This window comes from Rhinolophus sinicus, linkage group LG04, assembly GCF_036562045.2.
Source record: "Rhinolophus sinicus isolate RSC01 linkage group LG04, ASM3656204v1, whole genome shotgun sequence".
NCBI classification, from domain to species: domain Eukaryota; kingdom Metazoa; phylum Chordata; class Mammalia; order Chiroptera; family Rhinolophidae; genus Rhinolophus; species Rhinolophus sinicus.
Window position 1 is genome coordinate 108,543,871 of NC_133754.1, and position 19,655 is coordinate 108,563,525.

The 19,655-nt window shown below is 39.0% G+C and overlaps 1 protein-coding gene across 3 annotated transcripts in view; it reads left to right on the plus strand.

The window, feature by feature from the left end:
* Window positions 1-19,655, plus strand: part of ROR2 (receptor tyrosine kinase like orphan receptor 2) — a 230,511-nt gene that overhangs the window by 197,283 nt on the left and 13,573 nt on the right. For all 3 annotated transcript variants that reach the window (XR_012495647.1, XM_019713868.2, XM_074330190.1), the window contains one exon: window positions 688-718. Coding sequence is in view for 2 of the 3 variants with exons in the window: in XM_019713868.2 (XP_019569427.2) it covers window positions 688-718 (31 nt within the window). In the remaining variant the exon portion in view is untranslated. The remainder of the gene's footprint in view (window positions 1-687; window positions 719-19,655) is intronic.

The following is a 19,655-nucleotide window of genomic DNA, read 5'->3' on the forward strand; positions in this document are numbered from 1 at the left end:
CGCGAGGCCTTGGCTTAGCTTGCTCCCCATTCAGTGTACTTAAAGAACAGGGACACAGATGGAAGGTCTGTAAACTTGGAGCAGGCCATAACAGCAGGCACAAAGGTGAGCTGCGAGATTCAGCCAACAAGCCATGTGTCCCGCGGTCGCCCCGCCAGCAGGCATGTGTCATGAGGTCGCCCTGCGGGCAGGCTGCCGCACACCGCCTTGGAGGTTCCCCCACCCCAGGCCCAGCACCTACCCACCCCCACCCCCCAGAAACCTGGCCCAGTGTGATGACAGTTCTGTACTCCTCTGCTTGGCACAGGTGGCGACTGAGTTAAATGGCTAGAAGGAATGTGTCCCCTTTCATCCCAGTTGTGAGACGGTCCCTACAGTGCCCCAACCTGTCACACAACCTCAGACCGTCCTGTCACTGATGAGTAAAACAGATCTTGGAGTCAAGCTTAGATAAGAAGAGAGAGACAGAAAGAAAGCAAAAACTCCAAAAATATGGACAGAGTACCCCTCCACGCTTTGTGGTCTCCCTGCCCCTGGCACAGCCTCCTGGGCAGGGCTCGAGCCCAGCCAAGGACAGCTCACCACAAATGACCTCCCTGGGCTGCGGCCACCATCACCATTGGCTGCATTGGAAAAGTTTGATTCCAAATCATGAAATACTAATAACATGTCCTTTTTTCTTTTTAGGTCCAACACACAGCCCAAATCATAACTTTCAGTAAGTATCTGTTTTCCTCAGACCATTTTCTCATTCTCTGAGGGTTTCCGTTATGTAAGAATCCAGGTTTTAAACCCAATGAACACATGTCTTTGCCGAATTTGCTGGAAGTTGGCTGGATTTCACACAAGGATGGCAGTGTGCTTGTTGTGGGCTGGAAAACTATTATATTTTCCAGTTTCATGTTCGGAAAAATGTCATAAAAATAGCCATTGCTAGTTCCTTTCAGCAGTCGTGACCTTCCAGGGCACCTGGAAGGAGTATCAGCACACAGACCAGGTTGCACGGGGCCACCGGGAGCTAGTGTCCAAACACATTTGGAACCAGGGGGCAGTTCTCCCTGGAGTCCCAGTACCACCCACCACATGGTGGGGCCTCAGACCTGGTCAGCCATGACCATGAGGAGGCCGGGGCTCGGAGCGTGGCTCAGGGTCCTTACTGAGCCATGAACAGTTTCTGCTGTGAACTCAGGCCTCTGACTCCTGGTGCAGCGTCTTGCCACCACCCTTGTCCCATTGTGGGAAGATGCCCCCTGGACCCCACACGTCACCGCCGTCAGCCTGAGAATCACATCAGTGTCATGTCTGAGGTTAGCAGAGGCGGGTGGATTCCTCATTTCCTACCAGACATGAGAGTGCCAGAGCGTCACCTCCAAATGTTCTGAACAGTGACACAGATGCTGTGCTTTGGCCTACTGAGCCTGTTTGCATGTCCGTGTCCCCCCCAGCGGCTCTTCAACACCAGCCACCTGGGTGTGGCGTGCGGGCAAGGCCCTCTGAGCACACATCAGGCGCTGCCTGCACGGGGCAGACTTGTGAGACTGTCCTATGCTGAGCAGTAGTACTGAGCATTTCTCCTTAATGATTATTCACGCGCTGAGTGAGGGAAGACGAAATCGCATCAAGGGAACATCAGTGAGGCTTTGGGAAAAGGTATAAGTCATTTCAAGCATTGAATTATTATTTTCTTTTTATATCATAATTTAGATAAGTATATAAAACATACAATATATTATAAAGTATATAAATATAATTTTATATGATCAAATGTATTAAATATATAAATCTCAAATATGTATTTACATATTTAAATTTTTCAGAAAAATTTAACAGTATTTTTACACTTATTTTATTTGCATTTTTAATTACGGATTAAATCAACATATTCCTGCAAATAATTTGGGCAGCTCTGGTAAACTGAACGCTTACCCGGTCCCACCCCTCTGACCTTTACCTCAGGCTCGGCCTCCGTTGTCACATGGGTGTGGCCAGAGCAGGGCCCTCTTTGCATTAGTACATCCATGTATCTAGAGAGATAGATAGAACATCTGACTTCTATCCACTTGTTTACATAAATGATATTATACTTGACATGTGTAATTAACTGTGTCAGTGTATTTAAAATTTCCCTGGTAGTCTTTCTTCCTCTCTGTCCCCGGAGCATGTGACTCTCCCTGCAGTGACAGGAATTTGTTCCCACGCCCATGGTGCCTCCCTGTTTGTGTCCCAAGACTGGTAGACAGAGTTTCTCTAGGGGACATTCTGAAGAGAAGGACATGAAGGGCATAGGACGCACCTGTGTGTAAGCAGTCCTGTCACATGTGCACAGGTCGTGACCCACCACACAGAAGAAAGCCCATTTCTCCTTACCTCCAACGTGATTTCCAAATCTGTTTGTTTTTGTGACTTCAGAGGATGAAGACTGGTATTGACTGCTCAACTCTCCCCTGCCCATCACCAAGGCTTGCTCAAGGACAGATGTATTCTGGCTCCATGGTTCTTCTTTGTCAGATGTCTCTTTGTAGTCCTTAACCATTGTCCTTTCGTTGTTTCATAATGATTTTGAATAGTTATTTTTCTTATTGATCACATAAAAATTTAAATTCTGTCATTTACCAATAATTATGTCGGTTTTCATGTGTTTTGTTCAAGAGCACCCTTATTTCCTTGAAAAATTCTGATGGTATTTTGATTGGAGTTGCAATGAATTTTTAGATAAATTTGGGAAAAATTAATATCTAAATTAAATATCAAAGATCACTTTCTTCATGCTTTAACATATCCTTTTTTTCTTAACATTTGTTGTGAAAAATTTCAAACATATGGAAAAGTAGAGTTTTATACTGATCATCCAATCCATACACCTGCCAACCATCCTACCATTTGCATTATGCTGTGCTAGCTTTATTGCTTATTTTTTCATCCATCTCCATCCATCATATTTTTTTATCCTTTCACAAGTAGCAGATATTTGCACACTTACCCTGAAATTTTTCAGCGTGGGAATCATTAACATGAGTTCAGTATCTGTGTACTATTCTTATTTTTTTTTAGGTTTTCATTAAAATATAGTTAACATACAATATGTATTAGTTTTAGGTGTACATCATAGTTATTCAACAGTACCCACTTGGCACTATACATAATTATTACCATATTATTGATTACATTCCCTATGCTAAAGAAGTGATCACCATGATAAGTCCAGCAACCATCTGACACTGTACCATGCTATCACAATATTATTGACTGTATTCCCTGTGCTGTATATTACATCCCCATGACTTAATTTGTTTTATATTTATAACTTTGAACCTCTTATTCTTCTTTTGTCTTTTCCCCCCTTTTTAATTTTTCACTCACAGCTGATAGTCAATATTATTATTTTATATTAGTTTCAGGGGTACAGCATAGTGGTTAGACATTTATAGAATTTAAGACGTGATCCCCCTGACTAGTACCCACATGGCACTATACATAGTTATTACCATATTATGACTATATTCGCTATACTTTACATCCCTATGACTGTTTTGTAACTACCAATTTGTACTTCTTAATCCCTTCACCTTTTATACCTTGCCCCCAACCCTCCCCATCTATCACCCTGATAGAGCTAGTAGACAGCTGACACCATACATAGTTATTATAATATTTTTACTGTATTCCTTATGTTATACCCTACATCTCCATGACTACTGCATAACAACCAATTTGTACTTCTTGATCCCTTCCCCCTTTTCATTTACCCACAGCTACCATCAAAATATTCCCTGTATCTATGAGTTTGTTTCTGTTTCATTTGTTTGTTTTGTTCTTTAGATTCCACTTACAAGTGAAATCATGTGACATTCGTCTTTCACTATCTGACTTACTACACTCAACACAGTACCCATTAGGTCCATCCATGTTGTTGCAGATGGCGGCAAGATTTCCTTCTTTTTTACGGCTGAGTAATATTCCATTGTATATATGTACCACCTCTTCTTTATCCATTCATCCATTCAGGGATACCCCGGTTGCCTTCATATCTCGGCTTATGCAAATAATGCTGCAGTGAACATATGAATGAGCACGTCCCCTTGAAGTCACATTCTGTGTTTTTTCAGATAAATACCCAAAAGTGGGATTACTGGGTCCTTCTTGTCTCTTGTTACAGTCTTTGTTTAAAAGCTATTTTGTCTGGTATCAGTATTGCTACTCCAGATTTTTGTGTGTTTGTTTGTTTCCATTTTCATGAAATATCTTTTTCCATCACTTTACTGTCCATCTGTTGTGTCTTTCAATCTGAAGTGAGTCTCTTGCAGGCAGCATATGTAAGGGTTTTGTTTTCTTACCTATTCAGCCACCCTATCTTTTGATTGACACATTTAATCCATTTACATTGAAAATAATTGTTGATAGGTTTGTAGTTATTGCCATTTTATTATTCATTGGTGTTTTTCTTTTTTCTTTTTTCTTTTTTTTTTTTTTTTGGTCTTATAGAAGTCCCTCTAAGATTCATTGTAATACTGGTTTGGTGGTGATGAACTCCTTTAGCTTTTTCTTGCCTGGGAATCTCTTTATCTGTCCTTCGATTCTAAATGATAGCCTTGCTGGGTAGAGTAGTCTTGGTTGTATGTCCATGCTTTTCATCACTTTGAATATTTCCTGCCAATCCCTTCTGGCCTGTAAAGATTGTGTTGAGAAATCAGCTGATAATCTTACGAGGTAACTAACTGCCTTTCTCTTGCTGCTTTTAAGGTTCTCTCTTTGTCTTTAACCTTCATCTTGATTATGATGTGTCTTAGTGTTGGCTTCTTTGGGTCGGCTTTCTTAGTGTTGGCTTCTCAATCTTGTTTGAGACTCTGCACTTCCTGGACTTGTATGTCTATTTCCATCACCAGATTATGGAAGTTTCCAGTCATTATTTCTTCAGATAGGTTTTCATTTCCTTGGTGTCTCTTCTCCTTCTGGTATCCCTATATGAATGTTGGTACCCTTGAGGTTGTCCCAGATACCCCTTAAACTCTCCTCGGTTTTTTTGGGTTCTTGTTTTGTTTTTGCTGTTCTGATTGGGTGTTTTCCGCTACCTTATCTTCTAAATTGCTGATTTGATCCTCTGCTTCATCTAATCTGTTGATTCCCTGTAATGTAGTCTTCATTTCTGTTTATGTATTCTTTATTTCTCACTGGTTCTTAGTTATGTTTTCTATCTCCATTTTAATGTTTCCTATATCTTTGTTGAAATTCTCCCTGAGATCACTGAGCATCCTTATAACCAGTATTTGGAACAATACATCTTGTAGATTGCTTGTCTCCATTTCGTTTAGCTCTTTTTCTGGAGTTTTGTTCTGTTCTTTTATTTGGGACATGTTTCTTTGTCTCCCCCTTTTGGCTGCCTCCCTGTTTTTCTTTCTATTTACTAGGTAGGGCTGCTATGTGTTCCAGGCTTAGTAGGGTGGTCTTATGTAGTAGGTGTGCTGTGGGGCCCAGTGGTGCAGTCGTCCTGGTCACTTGAGCTGGGTGCTCCAGGTGTGTCCCTTGTGTGGGTGGTGTGTGTCCTCCTCTTATAGTTGAAACTTGGTTGTTATTTGCTCATCACAGGAGGGATCTGTGTACTATTCTTGTTTCTTCTTTTTGAGTTAAAACTTATATACAGTGAAATGCATAAATCTTAAGTATTCTATTAATAAGTTCCAACAAATGCAGAAACCTCCGCAATCCAAACCCCTATCCAGACACAGAATATTCCTATCATGTAGAAAGGTCCATCATGTAACTTCCTAGTCAGCTCCCCTCCTCCCCAGATAACCACTGTTCTGATATTTTTCTACCATGGACTAGTTTTACATGTTTTAGAACGTTATAGAAATGAAATCCTGCTGCACATAGGCACTTAAGCCTGGCTTCCTTCACTTAGCATTGTCTTTGAGACTCATTCATGTTGTACCTGTATCAGGCTGCTGTTTTGTGTTGCTGAATAATGTTCCTTTCTATGACTGTACCAGTTGGTTTATCTATTCTCCTGTTGATGGACACATGAGTGCATCCTTTGACTAATATGAATCAGCTATGATGGATATTCTCATACAGTTTTTTTGTGGACATACGAGTATATTTTCATTTCTCTTAGGAGAATACCTAGGAATAGAATCGCTGGCTTATAGGGAGGGTCTGTGTGTGCTGTGAGAAATATCAGACCTTTTCCTGAGGTGGCGGTACCATTTTGCACTCCCACTGGCAGGTGGGGGAGTTCTCGTCACTGCACGTGTTTACCAGCATTCGGTCTGGTCAGTCTTTTTAAGTTGGGCCATTCTGGTGTGTATTATTAATGGATACTTAAAATTTGTGCATTTCATTGTATGTAAGTTTTAATGGACGTGCTCTTTATGTCATTCTAATGTCCTGAAAAAGTAATTTTTATTAGTCATTTTAAATTTTCAAACAAATGCATTTAAAATTATAAAGTTTCCTCTGAATGCCATTTTGGCTACATCGTCTTCCTCCTGTACCCAGGCACATAGGCTTTTATTTTTTATTATTTTCTGATTTTTGTTGCATTATTTTCAGTGAATTTGGAATGTATTTTACTTTTGTTAATTTGTTAAGATTTTCTTTATAACCAATTAGATAATGATTAATTTTTGTGAATATTTTCTGTCATTTCACAAAATACGTGTGTTCTAATGGTGGCCACACATAATTTATGCATTAGATCAGATATGTTAAGTGTGTTATTAAAAATGTCTATTTTTTTGTCCACATGGATTACAGATATCTGAAAATATGTGAAAGACATCCATTTTATAATCATTCTGGATTTGCCAATTTCTATCAGTTTTCTGTTTTTTAAATTTGTGTGTATTTTTTAAATACCTATAGGTTTTAGGCTACATAGCTTTTGTTTTTCTTTTTTTTAAGTTCCTTTTCATGCTTTTCACCTTGAGTTCAGTTTGCTAGATAATAATATTGTTGCATCTGCTTTCTTTTTATTCGCATTTGCTGAGAACCTCTGTTAGTATTTCTGTCCCACTTTCTTTTTTCAACCTTTTTGTGTTCTGCTTTATGTAGGTCTCTTGTAAATAGCATATAAGTACATTTTTTTGGAGGTTGGTGAGGAAGTTCATGTTAATACATGTAGGTGACATTAATTTTAACAAATATACAGCATTCCATTCTATGAATCAGTCCCACTTTAATTGTTTATGTGCCTGATGAGTGAAGCTTAGTTGTTTTCACTGATAGAGACCATCGTATGTGAACATCTGTCCATGTCTTCTTGTCTGGGTGGACGAGATTCGCCTGGTGACAGAGAGCTGGGAGTGGAATTGCAGGTGTGCCGCGCCTACCGCGACCAGGTGTGGCAGATTGCCCTCCAAGGTGGGAGGCAATTCATAGTCCCACCAGTGAAGCACAAGCTCTCACTTTCCCACATTTTCCAGCATGTGGTATTATCAGAACTTCAAATTCTACCAATGTCCTGCGTGTCCAATGGTAATTTATAGTAATTTTACATTAGACTTGACCAGTAAATAGTGAAGTTGAACATATTTTTGTTGGTTTACTAGCCATTAAATTGCCTGTCCATGTACAGTTTGTCCTTGTTTGCAGATTCCATACTTGCAAGTTGTTACTAAAATTTCTTTGTAACCCCAAAATCAAACTTCAGGGTGTTTTCACAGTCACTCATGGGCATGTGTAGAGCAGTGAAAAATTTGAGTCACCCAAGGCACACATTCCCAGCTGAGGTCTGTCTCCTTGTTTTCAGCTCTCCTGCTATAAACAAGTGTCCTTTTTGAAGTCAGTTTGTATTTTGTGCATTTTGTTTGTGATTTTGCTATTCAATATGGCCCCAGGCATAGTGCTGAATTGCTGTCTGGTGCCCTAAGTGAGAAAAGCTGTGATGTGCCTTACGGAGGAAACGCGTGCTAAACGCGTGCTAGATGAGCTTCTGTCAGGCATGGGTTATAGTGCTACTGGCAATGAGCTCAATGTTAATAAAACAGAAACAGAAACACACATAAAACAAAGTTATGTATTGATCGTTGATGAAAATGTTATGACCACAGACTCGCAGTAAACTCTTTTTCCCCTAGGAACAATGGCTCAGTATTTGCTAATTCCATGTTTGTGGTGATTTTATAGAAAATAACTACCACAGATAACCAGAATAGACTGTATTTTGTCCAGTTTTCAGTAGGATTTTTGTCTTTTTTTATTGATTTGCAAGTTTTAAAATACATTCTAGATAAAATTTTACATAGTTTTTTACTCCATCTGGAATTGATTTTTATGCTGGTATAGTTAGGGTTCTATTGTAATACTTTTCTATATCATGCCTTGGGCACCATCTAATAATGAATAGCCTCATCTGTAATCAATAAATTTACTGTCACCTCTGTTATATGTAAAATTTCTATACATGCAGACCTGCTTCTAGGCACTCTGTTTACATCCAGCAGCTTCTGTACCTGGAATAATACCACAGTGTTCCAGCAGTATAGCTTTATAATGTATCTTGCTATATAGAGAGAAATTGTCTCACTGACCGCTATGGACTGAATGATTTCTTCCCAAGTTCATATTTTGAAGCCTTAACCCCCACCCCCCACCCCCATGTGATTGTATTAGAGAGAGGACCTTTAAGGAGGTAGTTAGGGTTCAATGGGGTCATAAGGGTGGGCCCTGATCTCATAGGACTAGTGTCTCATACGAAGAGGAAGAGACATCAGAGATTCTCTCTCTCTCTCTCTCTCTCTCTCTCTCTCTCCTTCCCCCTGTCCCTCTCTCCCCACCCCACATGAGGACACAGCAAGAAGGTGGCCACCTGAGAGCTAGGAACTGAATATACCAGCACTTTGATATTGAACTTGTCGGCCTCCAGAACTGAGAAATCAATGTTTGTTTAAGTCACCCAGTCTCTGATATTTGTTATGGTAGCCTGAACTGACTCATTTACCTTATTACTGTGCCATTTTTCTAAATTATCTTAACCATCCTTCGTTCTTTCATACAAATTTTATTGGAATTGCATAGAAGTTTGATTTTTGCAGTTACTTTTTCACATACAAAGGTGATTGTGTAGTTTTTCTACTTTCAACATATTAATATTATGTTACGTAATAGAGTTTCTATTATTAAGTAACTTTATAGTTCTAGACTGAAATCCACTCAGTCAGGGTAAGTTATTCTTTCAATAACTGAATTGGTCTGCTAACTTCGGCTGGCAGATGACTTTCTTGGATTGATATTTTGTAGCCCTTTGGTGGTGGTTTTTCTGTGGCTTGGTTTTTTTCCCACCCATTGACTATGATTGTATCAGTATACTAACCTCCCTCTCCTTTATGGTATTTCTGGAAGTTACCCAAACGAAGACAGAAAGAGGGAAAATCAATGTGCTTACAACAGAATCATCTACAAGTGCTCTGTTTTTGTCACTGGAATATCACCAGCTTATCCTGTGCTATGACTCCTCTCTCAGACTATTTCCTGAGAAACTGCATAGCCGTTGTTGCTCTTTCATTGTTAGTCTAGTGGTGTACCCTGCACCTGCAAATGGAGAGTTGTGCAGTGAATAATAACATAGCCTTGGTTGATCCCTAATTACAGCGCATCAACGCCAGGACACACTGCTGTTGGTCTGAGACATGAACAGGAATGGTTGCGGATGACTCACCCGCTCCAAACTCATTGCTTTCTTTCCCTAGCTGCTGCCTTCACACGTCCACACACGTGAACGCTGGCAGTATGGTGAACACCAGTTTGTGTCTGTTGGGGGATGTGGGGGTGGACATTCTTGGAGGTTAAGGGAGTTGCTATCATTAAAACATTGTTTTTCCTTCCACCCATTTGCAGGGGGTGGTTAGGAGGGTTTGTATATGGTGAACAAAAGCTTTAAGAATAGGCTCTTTCCCCACAGATGTAGGTTCAAAGGCAGGGTTATTATAGTTTACTCAGGTAGCATTTTAGTAATGCCAGGGGATTAATTCAAGGCTGTGTGTCTCACATTTCATATATGGGTTTCATTTTATCTGCTCTTCTAAAAAGTGGTTCACTTTCACGATTATAGACCCCTACATACACCGGTAGGGCAGCCTGGTGGCATGGAGGCGGGGCTAGGAGGTGGGGCGGGTGTGCTCCTTGAAGCTTGAGTGTCACACTTCCTGTTTTCTGTATTGTTGTCCTGGGCCAACCTCATGGCCCACAGTGTGTGCATATACAATGTGCTTCAACAAACAACTGCTTAAAGGAATGTGTATTATGCTTTTGGACAATTAAAAGTCATGTTAATTATTAGCCTCTGGGAAATCATCTTCCTTGGGGCTGAATCCTGAGCCCTCTTATTTTCTTACTTCACAAACTGTAGGTAATTCCAAAGGCATCAGCCATTCTCCCCCTCTGTGTTCATAATCTTGGGGTCTCCATTTCCAGGTCTAACTTACCTCCCTATCTCGAGGCCCTCAAATTTAGCCCCATAATGGGTGCCTCCAGGCTGGTGACTCAAAGGCACCTTTGCATGTCTAAACAGAACTCAGCCATCCTCTACCTCATACTCCTTCCATTGCTATTTTGGGGAATTTGTCATAAATCTAGTTTAAACTTTATCTTAATTACGAAAAATAGCACTATTAAAAAAAAAACACCAAAAAAAAACCTGAAACTGCCAACTGACAAGCCAGTAATTAAAAATGACTCCTTCCAAGGAGAAACCAAGCTGCCTTACTGCTAAGTAAGCAGACTAACTCAGGCAAATGGCTGACGTTTAGCATTTGATATTAAAACCATTACCACCAACAATATCAAATTAAGTTGGAAGTAGGGGAGAGGCCAACCTAATTTTTTTTCTATGACTTCTTGTTGTCATAGGTTTTATTTTATGGAACATGTAACAACCATCCTTAAATACCGTAGTACAGAACTTGTCTATAAGATAGAAACTTAATTCATTTTAACACTATGTGATATAGGCAATAAGCGAGTAAACAGACAATCATCAGTAAGGTCACTAGAGTAATACACATACTGTCTCCTTAATTCAGACAGTGTAATGACACAAATGAAAATGCTTGCACTTCAGCAGTAATGATCATATTAGCACTTGGCATGTTGTAACACATTCATTGTCCCCACGAGGTCCTTTTGCGTTCACTTGAGCCCCCCATGTATTAGCTAGTATGCCCTGTTATGCATGGATGAGAGCTTTTTACACACTGACCTCCACACTCACCCAAGGAAATACCAGCCTTCGGAGGTTTGCCTGAGCAGGACCAGTGCCGTGAGCACGTGAAAAACAACAGCATTTACTTCCTAGTGGACTGGTTACATCAGAGCTGCTATTTCTCTGCCTCTGGGGGCCTCGTGGGATCCTGGCCTTACCGATGGTTGTAGCAAATGTCAGTGTTTCACAAAGGTTTGGTGACTGGGTTTTTATCACATGAATGTTGGTGTTGGGTATGTTCATTTGACCAAGTGGACGTTTAATACAACATTGGTATAATCGGATGCTAGGAATATTTCATCTTGGCAGTAGAGAGAAAAAAGTATACAGTATGGTGTCTGATTTTCAAGGAAATCATTGATTCATTTAACACATTTATATGGAGGGCCAACTATGGGTCACTCCCTGTTCAAGGTGTTGGGGATGCAACAATGAGCAAAACGGACAAAATTAAAACTTCCTGCCTTGTGCTGTTTACATGCTCTTGGGAGACTTTTGTCTGCTTCTTTCACAAAATGTAATATCTGAAATATTCATCTTGTGGTTTATTCCCTTTTATTGATGGCATGTATTCTGTTGTATGAAGATACTACAATATGTTTCTTCACCTGTTGGTGGACATTTGGGTTTCTAGTTTAGGGCAATTACAACATTTGTGTTCAGGTATTTTTGTGAACATGTGTTCATTGCTCTAGAACAAACTCTAGGTGTGGGATTGCTGGGTCAGAGGCATATATAAACTGTATAAGAAATTTCCAAACTCTTCCCCAAACTGGTCTCCATTTTCCACTGCCACCACCAGTTGCTCCACATCCTCACCAGCATTTGATATTGTCAGTCATTTAATTTTAGCAATTCTGGTGTCTTGTGCCGTGAGGATTCATGGTGGTTTAACTGACATTTCCTTGATCACTAAAAATGGGACCATTTTTTTAGGCTGTACTGTATGAAGTATCTGTTAGGCCTTTTGTCCAATTTTACTGTGTTTTTGTCTTTCTATTGAGTTATGGGAGGTCTTTATATATTCTGTATATCATTCCTTTTCAGATAAATGAAATGTTTTCTTCCAGCCTGTAGTGTGCCTTTTTAATTTCTTAATTCTGTCTTTTGATAAGCAGGAAAATTTAATTTTGATAAGATTAGTTTATCATTTTTTTCTTTTAAATGTCTAAGAAATCTTTGGCTTTGTCTACCTCGGTGCTATATATTCTCCTGTGTTTCCTTTGTAAGTGTTATAACTTGAGCTTTTATGTTTAGGTCTGTGATCCATCTCAAGAGCAGTTTCTGTGCACAGTGTGAATTGTGGGTGTAAGTCCATTTTATTCCATACAAATATCCAGTTGTTCAAGCACCATGTTTGAGAAACGGGCCTGTCCTCCGTGAATACCTTAGTGCCTCTATTGAAAATCAGTTGACCGTATGTGAGGGCCTATTTTGGGATGTTCTACCATGTTCTGTGGATCTATCCTTACACCCCAATACCACATTGTCTGGATAATTGTGACATTTTGTAAGTCTTACAATCAGGTGGTATAAATCCTCCATCATTCTTATTCTTGTTCTCTTTCCTTATTGTTTTGGCTATTCTAGTACCATTTGCATGTAAGTCCTAGAAACAGTTTGTCAATTTCTACAAAAGTGCCTACTGGGATGTTTTTTAACTTTCTATCATGAGATAACTTTGAACCTATGAAAAAGTTACCAAAATAGTAATAAGTACTTCCATATGCTCTTTACTCAGGTTTACCAATTTTTTATCATTTTGCCATATTTGACTTATCATTTCCTCTATGCATATTTGTAATTATTATTATTTCTGAACCATTTGAGAGTGTGTTGCTGCATTCATTACACTCCTTTGCCCCTTAGTATTTCAGTGTGTTTTCCCTAAGATCAATGATGTTTCCTTACAGAACAGCAGCTTGAAATCCAGAATATCTGTCTTTGACTTGCCATTCATACGTCAGTTTCTTTACCTGCTGCAGTCGTGCTGCTTACATCCCTCTCCCCTCGGTACGGTGTCCTCGCCATGTTGCTTTAGTCTCCTTTAATCTGGAACAATTTCTTGACCTTTCATGACATTGAAATTCTTGATAATTGCAGGGTGGTTGTTTTATAGGATGTCTCTAAATTTAGGTTTGACTGATGTTTACTCATGGTTAAATTCTGGTTACGCATTTTTGCCTTAAATAGCACATATTTCATAGTATTACATCTGCAGGTACATGATGTTAGTTTCTCCTTACTGATGATGTTAATTTTGCTCAGTGGTTAAGATCCATTCTCTCATTATATAGTTATTTTTCCTTTTGTAATTAAAGTAATTTGTGGGGAAATCCTGTTAGGATTTTGATAGGGTATTATTGCACTGTGGGAGAATTGACTACTTAAAACTATTGAGTATTCCAACTATGAACATGGTATATATTTATTTAGGTTTTCTTTCCATTCTCTCTGCAGTGTTGGGAAGTTTGAAGTGTGGAGGTCTTGTACATATTTTGTTAACTTTATTCTTGTGCATTTTAACCATTTGAAAGTGGATAATTGAGTGGCATTAAGTGCACTCACGTTGTTGAGTAGCTATGACCACATCTATCTCTAGAGCTTTTTCAGCTTTCCAAACTGAATCTCTGCCTCATGAAACACTAACTCCCCATGCTCTCCTCCCCCAGCCCCTGGCAACCACCATTCTACTTTCTGTCTCTATGAATTTGACTATTCCTTTATGTATTTTTAATGTTATTGTAAATGATGTATTTTTAAAAATTATTTGCTAATTGTTGCTCACATATAGAAATACCACTGATTATACTGACTTTATCCTGTGACTGTACTAAATCCATATTAATTTTAGTAGTTCTTAAATATATTCCTTAGGATTTTCTATGTAAATTATGATATCATCTGTGAGTACAGATAGTTTTATTTCTCCCTTTCCAATATATAAGCCATTTATCTATTTGTCTTCTTCCTGTCTATCTCTCTACATCTATGTATGTATGTATGTATGTATGTATGTATGTATCTATCTATCTATCTATCTATCTATCTATCTATCATCTACCTACCTACCTACCTGCCTACCTACCTACCATCTCATTATTGTAATGGTTAGGACCTCCATGCAATAATGGATAGAAATACTAAGAGCCGATATCTTTGTCTTGTTTCCATTTCTATGGGGAAAATGTACCTTATTTCACCATGAAGTAAGATATTCATTGTAGACTTCTCATAGATGCATTTAAAAATTAGATTGAGGAAATTACTTTTTTTGGTGAGAGTTTTGTTAATGAATGGTATTGACCTTTGTCACCTCTTTTTCTGTATCAAGTGAGATAACAGCACGGTTTTTCTGTGTTTACAGTGATTGTGTCTTAAATGTTGAAGTAACTTTGTATTCCTGGGTTAACCCTGTTGGCCCATTACCCATTTCTGTAATGTCTTTTTATTTTGCTGAGTCCGGTTTGCTGTTGTTTCATGGAGCACGTTGCCCCTTTGATCAGGAGGCAGATTAGTCTGTGATGTCCTTAGGATGTCCTTGTCCGGTGTTTCTATCAGGGTTATGCTTGCCTTGTAAAATGAATTAGAAAGTATCCCTTACTCCTTTATTTTCTGAAAGACTTTGTGTAAAATTACTGATGTTTCTTCCTTAAAAGTTTGACAGAATTCACCAGTTTCTATTGTTTGGAGCTGGAGTTTTAATTGTGGGGTGGTTTTTGATAGCTACTTCGAGTAAGAGATGTAGGGTTTTTCTGAGTTTTTCTTTCTATTTGTACTTTGTTTTTCTCAAGGAATTTGTAATTCTTTTTCTAAATTGTTGAATCTATGTTCATAGATCTGTTCATAATATTTCTTACTATCTTTTAACATTTATTAGGGTCTTGGGTGATGTCCTCTTGTGCACTCCTAACATTGGTAATGAGTATTTCTTTTTCTTATTTTTTCTAGGTATTAGCAATTTTAACTGTTTAAAGAACCAACTTTTGGCTTTATTTATCTTTCTATTGTTTTCTATTTGCTTGATTTCTGCTCTTGTCATTAGTATTTTCTTCTAATTACTTCAGGTTTAATTTGACATTCTTTTTCTAACTTCTTGAGGTATAAAACCTTACCTAATTTAAGCATTTAAAGCTGTAAGTTCACCTCTAATTACTGTTTAACTGTATGCTACCCTGTTTTCATTTCTTAATATTTTATATTTTCACATTCCATTTAAAATTCTATTTAATTTTCCTTGTTTTTGTTTTTTTGAGCCCAAAGCTTATCCAGAAGTATGCTGTTTAATTTACAAATATTTGGAGAGTTTCTAAATATCTTTTGTTACTGATTTCTAATTTAATTCTTTGTGATCAGAGTGTGGCTTCAGTTCTTTTAAATTTAATTGTGAGTTATTTTGTGGCAAGCATATGGTCTCTTGGGTGAATGTGCCATGTGCACTGAAACATATGCTGTCCTGCTGGGTATATCGTCCTACAAATGTCCAGTAGGTCATGGGGTGGTTACTGTTTCCACTGTTGTTTCTTCACTAATTATTTTTTTTTTTTTGTCTAGTTCCATTAATTGCTGAGAGACAGGTGTTAAAATTTTCAACTGTAACCATGAATTTTTCTGAATTGTCCTCTAGTTACGTCAATTCTTGTTCATATATTTTGAAGCTCTGATATTAGGTATATTCATGTTTATGTCTTTTTGATTAATAGACCCTTTTATTTGAAATACTTTTTTGCTGAGTATGGAATTCCAGGTTCACAGTTCATTTTCTCTGCTTGTTCACTGAAGCTGTCATCCCCTGGTCTTCTGTTTTGCATTGTTTCTGAAAAGGGTCAGCCACTACCCTGTTGCCCCGAAAATAAGACCTAGCTGAACAATCAGCTCTAATGCGTCTTTTGGGGCAAAAATTAATATAAGACCGGGTCTTATACTATATTATTACTATAAGTAAAATAAGACCGGGGCTTATATTCTTGCTCCAAAAGACGCATTAGAGCTGATTGTCCGGCTAGGTCTTATTTTCGGGGAAATACAGTATTCGTTGTGTCCTCCCATTTCTATTTATCCTAGGTTTTCAGCAGGTTGACTGTGATGTGTGTAAGTGTGGTTTCCTTTGTATTTATCCTACTTGCTTTTCACTGATATTCCTTGCTTGGTATTAAATCAAATTTTGGGGGGGGGAATTGGCCATTATTTTTTCAAACCTTTTTCCTGATGCCTTGTGTCTCTCCTCTCCGCCTGGTATATTGACTGCACATAAGTTAGACCACTTGTGCTTTCCCACAGCTCACTGAGGCTCTGTTTATTTTTTGTCAGTCTTTTTGTCTCTCTTGGTTTCAGTGTGGAAATTGACCTGTCAATTGAAAATGACAGGTCATTTTCAATTGACCTGTCAAGTTTACTGACTTTCTTCTGTTTTATACACTCTGTTAATACCATGTTTTATTAGAGATTGTGTGTTTCAGTTCCCCTTGATTTGTTTAAAGTTTCCATCTCTCCTGCAGTTACCTATATCTTCATTGTATTAGGTTGATGCAAAGGTAATTGCATTTTAAAAGGTTAAAAATAATTGCAAAAACCGCAATTACTTCTGCACCAACCTAATTCTTTCTTTTGTGCATTGTTCTCCATATTTACAGTTCCTTAGAGTCCTGGTCTGCTAATTCTAACATCTTGGGTCATCTTTGGGTTGGTTTCTCTTGACCATGGTTATATTTTGCTGTTTCTTCACATGTCTGGTAATTTTTTATTGTATGCAGAACATTGTGGTTGGTACTCTAGATTCTGTTATCTTCCTCTGAAAAGTGTTTTTTTACAGCAGCATATTAGATTTCTGTCAGATCACTTGAAGTTTATGGAGTTTAGCTTCAGTCTTTGTTAAAGTGGTTTACTTCAGTTCACTCTGTGCTTTTGCTCTTGCCCCCGCCCCCTCAAATCTGAGATATAGCTTCCTCTGCTTCACTCAAGAAAAACAATTATAAAATGGTTTTACCACTTTTAACAAAAAACATAGGGGAAAAGAAATGTTAACTTCCTACGTAGTATGTAATCATATTTATTTTTTTTTGTTTTGTTTCAACAGCTATAATTTTTATTTCTAGAAGTTCTATAAGGCTTTTTTTTTTATTTGAATTTTGGTATTGATTACTTTTCAACTTCAAAGGAGGCTTATTTTCCTTTAAAGTTCATTCATATTTATATCTGAGAATTTTTCTAAGCTTTTGAAACTAATTTTTATTTTTCACATATACCATTTGGGGAGAAGGCTGGCGATCAGCACCCCCATCTCCTTGGCTCTTTGTGAAGAAGCACTTCCTATCACATGTTGACTCCTTCCCCTCCTTTCAATCTCCTCTTTTCCCATTGCTCTTTTTTTTGTTTAACCCAGTATTATAGTTATTTACCTCTCTCCCCTCCTTGACCACGAACTTGTTGGTGTGTTTCTTTTTCATCTCTGTCACGAGGCCTTGGATCAGTACCTGGCAGCCTTAGGAACAGAGAAGATACCCAACATTGAATTCCGTAACATTGATGTTCTGAATTTGGTGAGCATGTGTTTCAGTTGCAGCTTAAGTGATTTACAGATGGCTGCTTCTGTCCCAGAGCTTTCCTTTGGTCTGAGTGACTAGTTTTACAGACTTTCTTCAGCTCTGTCACTCTTCAGAGATCCCAAACTATGCTGGGTAAAGACAAAACATAATTCTGTTTGAAAACATAAAGTAATTCCCACTTGTTTTCTCAAAATTCAAAAACCTGAAAGACGTCATTTTCCAACCACTTCTGTTTGGAGTTTGAACATTCGCTAAAGTTCAGTGTAGAAACCCACTGAGATGAGTGAGCTGTGGACGAGATGTCATGGCCTCAAACCCCTTTTTAGCATGTCTTCCCTGCACTCTCATCCTCCCCCTGCTGTGGGCACCTGACCAGCGGCCAGGGAGGAGCCCAAAGCGAGGGAACAGGCTTTCCATTCCTTGACTCTTAAAGCAGAGAAAAGAAATTGTTACTCATGTGAGGTCACCTCGAGGGACTGACTGACTCAAATCTCATACTCTAAGAGTAGGTGACGTTAATCAGAGCACATACATCTTAATGATTTTCCTGGCAGAGTGGGCAAGCGCCTGGAACCCAGCCTGCAAACCAACACGTAGCATGCATGCCAGGCAGAGTTGACTTGCCCTGTGTTGGTGTGTCTGGCAAGTGTAGGCATTTGTTTTGATTTAATCAACAATTAACTCTAGCTCAGAGTGCAAGAGGGTGGGTGGATATGTATTGTTAGCACATGTGTTTGCCTATTTAAAATATATTTAAGGAATCCTTGACCCAGAGAAAGTGAACTTGAGAGAAAGGGCCTCGGGCTCTTGTTGACAGCATAATCTCCTTACTTAGATTATTTATGGCTCCAGATTATTTTCTTTGAAAGAGAGATTTTCTTCAGGGACCAAGAAGATGGCAAAGGAGGAAGAATCAGGCAGAGGCAGCTGTAGAGAGGGGCTTCTGCCAGACCCTTTGTCTCCATTGTCACAAGCATGCAGATCTTACCCTTGTGACGGAGCCGGGATAGGGATTTCAAAGTCAGTTTGGTTAAATGGATACAACACAGATTCTGTTTGGGGATGGTCCAAATCAATGTAGGGTGGAATGACAAGTGTTCTTAGGCTATGGGCAGGTCACAGATTTGCTGGAAAACAAGTGACTTATTACAGGTCAGAAGCTTGTCCTGGGAGCCCCAGGTCCCTCTCCTTTGCTCCCCAGCAGACGGCAGCCCTGATATATCTGCTGGGGCCAACTCTTCCTGTCTCCTTGGAGCATTCTGAGGGTCACTTTAGAAAGCATCCGGGTACTTTGAATGACTGATCTCCCAGGCTAAAGGCAGGACTAACAGGTTCTGCCAAAAAAATTAGCCCATATTCAAGCATGGCTTGTGCAGGCTGTTCCCTGAAGGCCCTGGGAAGTCCAGACGGCAGGGCCATGAGGGAGACCGTGCTTTTACGAGTCTCCCTTTGTGTGCCCTGTGTTTACACATGCACTCTGTGCTGTCTATGTAACAATGACAAGGCCACACCTCTGTGGCATAAAAAGCATACCACCTGGTGCAAATTCTGCGAGGACCAGGCTTTTGGAATCCCCTCCATAGCTTTCTCCATTTCAGAGATTTCTCTCCTACAAGTTAAAGGTAGAACACAAATTTTGGATTATCGTCGTTTCCATAAAAGCCTTGTTTGCAAACAGTGGAAGTGCATAGGGATGTGCAGTAATATTTCTGATGTAGTTTAAGAGTGAGATGCCATTTAACATTCTGTGTGTGTTTGTACATGTATACATGAACACATACCCACTTGTATGTATGCTTCCTGTTTATAATTCCTCTTTCACACTTGGTCCTCCCCTGGTTCCATCCCCCCTTAAAGATGCTGGATTTTCTAAAAAGTGATAGGCTTTATATTTCAGAGCAATCTTAGGTTTG